The following is a 7,500-nucleotide window of genomic DNA, read 5'->3' as shown; positions in this document are numbered from 1 at the left end:
CCACAGCATTATAAGCATGAGCGCTAAATAAATAAACACCAGCTGTGCTGACACTCTACTGCTAATTCAACGTTACCCTTGTTCACTCTGTTAGCAACACCTGCATGTTTGGAGATGTGTCTCTGTGGTACATAAGCTCAGCGGAGCCTCTTCTGATGGAGGACAGTGGACAGTTGAAGGTAGGAGGCTATACAGCAAAGGCAGCAGTAGCAGGGAGCGACCACTAGGAGGCAGTGTGCTGACCGGTAAAATGGCGCTGGTTGAAGAGGTGCTGGAGGAAGTGTGTGTCGGAGAAGAGCAGCTCGTGTAGTTTGTCCACACCGATACGCAGCACCGTGTTGATGTGTAGACGACCACGCAGATCCGCACAGAACGACTCCACCTCACCTGGAGACAGAGACGGTTAGGAGGAACCATGCACACACACGCACACACAAACGCACACGCACACACGTGCACACACGCTCGCACACACACACACGCGCACACACATACTCACACGCACGCACACACACGAACACACACACACGCACTCCTGCACACACTCATGCACACACACACTCAGCTAGCATTTAATTAACATTCTTGCAAAACACTCCTTTGCCTTTACAGTATCAGTGTAAAACCTAAAGCATTAGTGTCAGGCCAGCACACATTACTGGGCTTCCTTACAGTTCCAAATCACTGTGATGCCACACACCCTTGATCTCGAGTATGAACATCTAGATAACCTACAGTTAATCTGCACATTAGATACACATCAGAAAAGCTATCCTTTGAAATCCACAGGTATATCCACAGGTATATTATGTGAACTCTGTAATTTTCATAACTGAATGTTCAGGGGGCGAGTGGCAGGAGAGAAACAGAGACTCACTCTCTTCCTGTGTGTCCGAGGAGTTGCTGGGGTCTGTGGGAAGCTCGTCGTCATTGGTTATGTCCAGTGATGACAGGTTACACAGGCCATGGGAACTCGCCACTGCTGTCTGATTGGCTGGTTCTGGTTGGCTGTCCTGCCCCCCCTCCTCCACACTCTACAAGAAACATTGTAGGTAAGATACACACACTATCTCTCTTTCTCTCTCTCTCTCTAATATATATATATATATATATATATATATATATATATATATATACACACACACACACACACACACACACACACACACACACACACACACACACACACACACACACATACACACACCGTATCTTCCAGATTATAAGCCGCTACTTATTCGGCTTATAAACCATGAACCATGAGGCTTATAAAGAGGTGCAGCTTTTCTGTAGATTTTTCTACAGAAAAGCGGAGCAGAAAGTGAATCAGGTGGTAGGACAAAGTAGTAAATCAAAGAAGAAACCGCTCAATTTCATTTAGCACATGCAAGCAGCAGGCACGACGGAGACTTTTTCAAGCCATCATGTGTTGTGCCAAATTCTGACTCCCCTAGTTTGCATACGCATAAAGACGCTACAGATGATATTCGGGAGTTACAGTGACTATAACTTAGTTCATTGAGCACTCTAGTTTTGTCCTAACTAGATATTTAGACCTAATACTGCTGTAATACTGCGAAGTCATGTGGTCAGAGGTGAACTTCGGTATAGCCATTGTGTATTTTATTTAAATACATATAAAATAATTAACACCCTTGAGCCAGTGTGGCTTTGGACATAGATAATGCCGTTTGCTGTGATGGATAATTAAAGTCTAGCTCTTATTTATGCATAGAAACATCTTTATGCGCGGATAAACGAGGGGAGTCGGAATTTGGCACAACACCGGCTGAAAGCCAAATCTGTTGCAGGTGAAATGCTACAGGCACCGTTCAGAAACTGATCAGTTTGGTTAAATGTATTCAATTCAGTAGGTATATGGGGCTTTTAGCCCGGTGCGGCATTTACAACATTTAACTTTTTTTTTTTTTTTTACTTTGTAGGTGCGGCTTATATTGAGGTGCGCTCTATAGTCCAGAAAATACGGGGTGTGTGTGTGTGTATATATATATTTCTTTAGAGGTAGAAAAAGGCTTCAATCACACAGAATGGCATTATCTACTCAAAATAAATGTGGACATGGTGATACCTTGAGTTCATGGATCAAGTCTTTTTAGCGCTCCATTAGCTTGTTTGCACTAAACTGATCTATTATTCCCTCCTCCCCTTCAGCAGAGGCACTCACGGCCCTTCAGTACTCAGTGTATTCAGTGGCCTTTGTGCTCTGCCATTAGAAGCTCTTTGAATTGTTCCTAAATGTGAGTCACACTTGCGTGGTACTGTTGGTTATGATGAGGCTAAGGGTTGTCAGAGCTGATTAGCATCTATATATAAACCTTCACATTTATATAAACCTTCATCAGCCACCATCTGCTGTTCCATTCAGTAATTGCTAAGAGAATTTGTCTCTTATTAGACTATAAGCTTAATTTATATAACACACACACACACACACACACACACACACACACACACACACACACACACATATTTGAGTTTGTATTTCAGAACCTTCCATGTTGTTGTCTAAATGATGTTTCATGTTAATAGACTGATCTATTTCTGGATGTAGTGGGAGTGGGCCGGGTCTGGTCTCTGTGTGAGGAAACGTGATGGTCTGAGTCTCACCACAGGAGCTGCAGCGCCGGTGTGTGTGGAGTGTGTGGCGGTGTTGGGCGGGGAGCTCTGCGTGCTGGGCGGTGAGATGGACAGACTGGGCTCCGGCTCGGCGGCAGGTCGGGTTCCTGGGACCTCCACAGGCTGGGATGGTGAGGAAGATGAGGGTGGTAAAGAACCAGGAATGGTCTGAACTGAAGCCTGATCCAGCAGGTCAGTGACTGGCTCTTCACCAGACCTACAGACAGCGCGAGAGAGAGAGAGAGAGAGAGAGAGAGAGAGAGAGAGAGAGAGAGAGAGAGAGAGAGAGAGACACGATGTTTTAACACGATTCCCATTGTGAATAACACAAAAAAATATTAAACAAGGCAAAAGTGACCATGCGGTGCCTTTGGAATGATTTTTTCTTTTCATCTACGACCACCATCTACACCTGCCCTGCCACATTTATATAAGCACTAAATAACACTCAGACTAGGCCTCATGAGGACAGAGCCAACTCTATTCAGCAGGATCACTTCCCGAACGGCAAAAACAGACTGCAGCTCAGTGTGCACTCACAGCAAGCCATTGATATGTTCAGCAGTGGGGGAGACGTAGTCATCGTCCTCGCTGGTCAGACCCAGCTCTGTACCATAACACTGATGCACGATGTGCCACAGCTCCTTAGGAGACAGCGTCTAGCAGAGAGAGAGAGAGAGAGAGAGAGAGAGAGAGAGAGAGAGAGAGAGAGAGAGAGAGAGAGTGAGTGAGTGAGTGAGTGAGTGAGTGAGTGTGAGAGAGAGAGAGAGAGAGAGAGAGAGAGAGATAGATAGATGTACAATTCTACTGCCATGTCCCGTTTCCACACTGGTGTTTTTAAAATTCTAGCAGCCCAGCAAGCACATGCACACCACTAGCACGTCACACTGACTGTGCACTGAGAACGGACCCACCCAAACATCTGCTCACTGGAGTGCTTGTGCTCTGAATCTAACCAGTGGTGTACGTGGCATGAAATGCACGTATTATAAAATGTATCTGTAAGACAGGGAGGTCATTGTGTATCTGGTGAGTATAGCCTTCAATCAGTAAAGAGAGATGTAACTGGATGGTTGGGTGTAGTTCTCCATCAGTAAAGAGAGATGTAACTGGATGGTTGGGTGTAGTTCTCCATCAGTAAAGAGAGATGTAACTGGATGGTTGGGTGTAGTTCTCCATCAGTAAAGAGAGATGTAACTGGATGGTTGGGTGTAGTTCTCCATCAGTAAAGAGAGATGTAACTGGATGGTTGGGTGTAGTTCTCCATCAGTAAAGAGAGATGTAACTGGATGGTTGGGTGTAGCCTCACCTTGTCCATCAGAGCGTTCTGCCACAGTCTGAACATCATCACGTAACTGCGATCCCTCGCTCCAAACGATGTGAAAAAGTGCTGAGGAAAGACAGATTGGGGCAGTGTGAGTGATGGGGGAGGGGGGAGAGAGAGAGAGCAGGAAGCAGAGAGGCTTGACTGCACCGGAGTTTTGAAATAGAGTGTTGTTACCCATTTGTTTGATCCAGTGTGAATTCATGCACTGTTGGCTGTGCGTAACTACCAACATGTGCATAGTGTGTGAGCTAGCAGCGTACATGTCAGGGGTGTGTGTGTGTGCTGTGCGCCCTTGAAACGTCTACTGCAAATGTACATGTGGTGTGTGTTAATGTAACGTTGTGTTTGCTGTGTGTGATGTGTTTCAGCAGTGCGTACATGCGTGAGCACACCTTGTCCTGCTCAGTGCTTATCTGGACAGCGTTTGGAATGAGTTTGGCTGTTTTCTCCTTTGTGAGACTGGTCACCTCCTTCAGTGGGATGGTGATCTGCAACAAGCAGGAAGATACACTCAGGCACAAGGTAAAAGGATCAGCAGGATCAGGTTATGTCCGAATAAATACAGCAGTACAAACAGATGGAAGCTGACCCCAGATCAGCAAACATGCTGCTTTGAAAATATATCCCCGAGGGTACAACAGGCGGAACGAGGGGACGGAGGCTAGAAACCAATAATCCTCATAAAATGTTTGTTCTGCTGGGCTCCCTCCCCCGACAACAATAGTAACAATAAATCAATGACAAGTGATAATACAAGACAAAAATCAATATACATCTTTTTGCTGTGGACGCGCTCGCGCGGTGTGTGTGTGTGTGTGTGTGTGTGTGTGTGTGTGTGTGTGTGTGTGTGTGTGTGTGTGTGTGTGTGTGTGTGTGTGTGTGTGTGTGTGTGTGTGTGTGTGTGTGTGTGTGTGTGTGTGTGCTCTAGCACATAGTTGCGGTTGGTTATTCTTTTCAAATAGAGAAGTCACTGGTGCTGACTGCTGTCTTTATTGTGTTGAGTTCAGTGGTTTCATTCTTTCAGAGGCAGGAAAGGGTACTGATGGCTTTCCCTTTTATATGTGGGCACATTTTACAGTGATTTATAGTAACATTTGGTTGATTTCCAGTTAATCAGAATGGTTTACTTAGAGATGGTCAGTCCCACCAACATGGTTTCTGCTGATCTCGGTAAACCCGAGTTCTGCTGCGTCACCTCAGATGGGTCGGTTCAGCAGCACAGTTAACCGATTGGCTGCCAGATGTGAGTGATGGGTGTACAATACCACGTGGCATGTGTATAGTTGTCTGGTGTGTTTATTGTGCAGTGTGAGCAAATGCTAGTGTACCAGTCCCATGTCAGATCATTTCGGGCCAATGTAATGAACTCAAAGAACAAACTTTTATTGTTTAAAGTAAAGACTGGTGTTGTTAGTCATGTTCAGATTTTAGAATGTAGAGAGATGGAAATAAACAGTGTGTGTAACAGATATCATCTTCCCATTTTCTCAATAGCACGGAAATGAAAAGGTCTGGATGCAATATTAACATATATATTCTGGAGTTCATTTGAGGAGGAAATATTGAAAAGGTATAAAAATTGATGGGGTGAGGTTGCATATATCTTCATGTATTTCATTGTTGATCACATTTCCAGATGCATCTGGAGATACCGAAGAAGTTGGTAACTTTCAGTACTGTACCTCAGGTAGATATGAGAATGATGCCAAATTAAGTGTTGTAAAAATGTAACTGAAATGTATAACACCTTTTTCTATCAATTGGTATGGATTTGGTATTTTGGTTGCTGGGAAGTGAAGGTTGTGCCACATGGGAGAGTATTTAGTAGTTATCGCCTCCCCTGAGGTTCAGGGTTTTGTAATGTGGTTCATTATCTAGATGGCTTATTGTACCACTATAACCTGGAGCCTATAGTTGACTCAGGCAGACTGAGGGACACTGAATAGGAATCATTAAAAATAAATACCTTACTTTCAGGAATACTGTTATTTTTATAGTGGATATTCATCCAATGAGGGAGACACTGAACATGTTAATAGATGAATAGATGTGAGTCACGGACTGAAATTGGCAGTGTGTGGATCTCCAGCAGCTGGGTGGAGACTCTCGGTGCCCAAATATGTGCTGAGTGTTTAGGGGGATGGGTAGGCCTCATCAGCACTGACACACACTGACACACACACACTGACAAAGTGAGTGGGAGGATGGTTGATGATTGATTGATCAGTTAATGAAATAATTGTAGATTCTAGAATATGGTTCAATAGTTTGAACAACTTGCGGAGGTTTTCAAGAACAGTATTACAATATTTGAACCCAATTTGGTTTTGTATTTCGTGTTGTGGATCTGAATGATATTTTAATTGAAATTATGGGGGATTTTTCATTTGTGTGAGCGTGGACACATTAGCGTGTGTATGTGCGTGGACATACAGTGGTCTCCCAGCGGAAGATGTTACTGTAGAAGCAAATCCAGTTCTCAGACAAATACAGACGACCCTGGAGCAGAATGTCCTTCTGAAGAGCACAGGAGTAATCTAGGGACGGAACAAAGATTAATTTATTCAGCTGAAAATGAGCCTTTCCTTAGTTTCTAACTGTGACTGAACACCGACGCCAGGACACACTGACCCACTATCAGACGCTCCGTATCTGGAAGGTTCTTGAACAGTTTGCGAAAGTCCTCGTTTTTCTGTTTATACGTAGGACTGAGCACCTGGTATGTGTGTGTTAAAAAAAGAAAAAGAAAGTGAGTGAGAGATGTGACTTGACAGATGAAAACGATCAGCTGAATAAATTCACTCTGTCCCCTGCAGTGTCGCTGAATCACCAACATACTCACGTTGTACCAGCTCTGCATCTTCTGAAAGGACATGAAGAAGAAAACACACTTTACATACTCACTTTACATACTCATGACAATATACCCATCAGTGATGGACGTGAAGGCAGTAAATGTAAAACTCAGTAGTTATCCGGGAACTGTTTACTAATTTATGTTGATATATGTTTCGATGGGTCAATGTTGGCCTAAAAGTGTTTGTTTTTCCACTGGACAGAGCTGTATGCCGGACTATTGTAACACAGTCCAGCTGAATGAGTTTCACAGGTGCCGTTGTGTGGTGGAATATGGGCAGAATTACACAATGATAATGACTCAGGATGTTTTATCACTCTATATTGTCCCATCGTGTGTGGTGGGATGAGCCGGTCCCCCCAGGTGTGTGGTGGGAGGAGCCCGCCCCACCCAGGTGTGATGATCTTCCTCAGGTGAACCTACCTTGGCATTGCGGGTGAAGTGGCGGGAGGCGATGGGGTAGGATGAAGAGGAAGAGGAGGGTGCAGGAAGTAAAGGGCTTTCTGCCCCGCCCCCACCACCTCGCTCGCCACACCCCTCTCCCTCACTGGCCCGGCCTCCCAGCACCCGTCGTCGTAGAGACGGGGAACTGCCTGGGGTGCTTCGTGGAGAATTACTGGCCGTACTGCAGAACAGCAGAGAGAAGATGGTAAAAGACCACACATATCACAGATGCACA

The 7,500-nt window shown here is 44.9% G+C and overlaps 1 protein-coding gene across 5 annotated transcripts in view; it reads right to left on the bottom strand.

Moving 5' to 3' along the window:
• Positions 1–7,500, bottom strand: part of gramd1a (GRAM domain containing 1A) — a 32,376-nt gene that overhangs the window by 9,266 nt on the left and 15,610 nt on the right. For 4 of the 5 annotated variants that reach the window (XM_077013262.1, XM_077013263.1, XM_077013265.1 and 1 more), the window contains 9 exons: positions 7,245–7,446; positions 6,596–6,827; positions 6,398–6,501; positions 4,357–4,452; positions 3,947–4,027; positions 3,178–3,296; positions 2,629–2,854; positions 878–1,034; positions 244–387 (listed from right to left, as the gene is read on the bottom strand). In XM_077013262.1, the coding sequence (XP_076869377.1) occupies positions 244–387; positions 878–1,034; positions 2,629–2,854; positions 3,178–3,296; positions 3,947–4,027; positions 4,357–4,452; positions 6,398–6,501; positions 6,596–6,827; positions 7,245–7,446 (1,361 nt within the window). The remainder of the gene's footprint in view (positions 1–243; positions 388–877; positions 1,035–2,628; positions 2,855–3,177; positions 3,297–3,946; positions 4,028–4,356; positions 4,453–6,397; positions 6,502–6,595; positions 6,828–7,244; positions 7,447–7,500) is intronic. The other variant, XM_077013264.1, reaches the window with a different exon arrangement.

The sequence above is a fragment of the Brachyhypopomus gauderio genome, chromosome 7, assembly GCF_052324685.1.
Source record: "Brachyhypopomus gauderio isolate BG-103 chromosome 7, BGAUD_0.2, whole genome shotgun sequence".
NCBI classification, from domain to species: domain Eukaryota; kingdom Metazoa; phylum Chordata; class Actinopteri; order Gymnotiformes; family Hypopomidae; genus Brachyhypopomus; species Brachyhypopomus gauderio.
The sequence above is the reverse complement of the archived record's forward strand: the minus strand, read 5'-3'. Positions and strand labels throughout refer to the sequence as shown.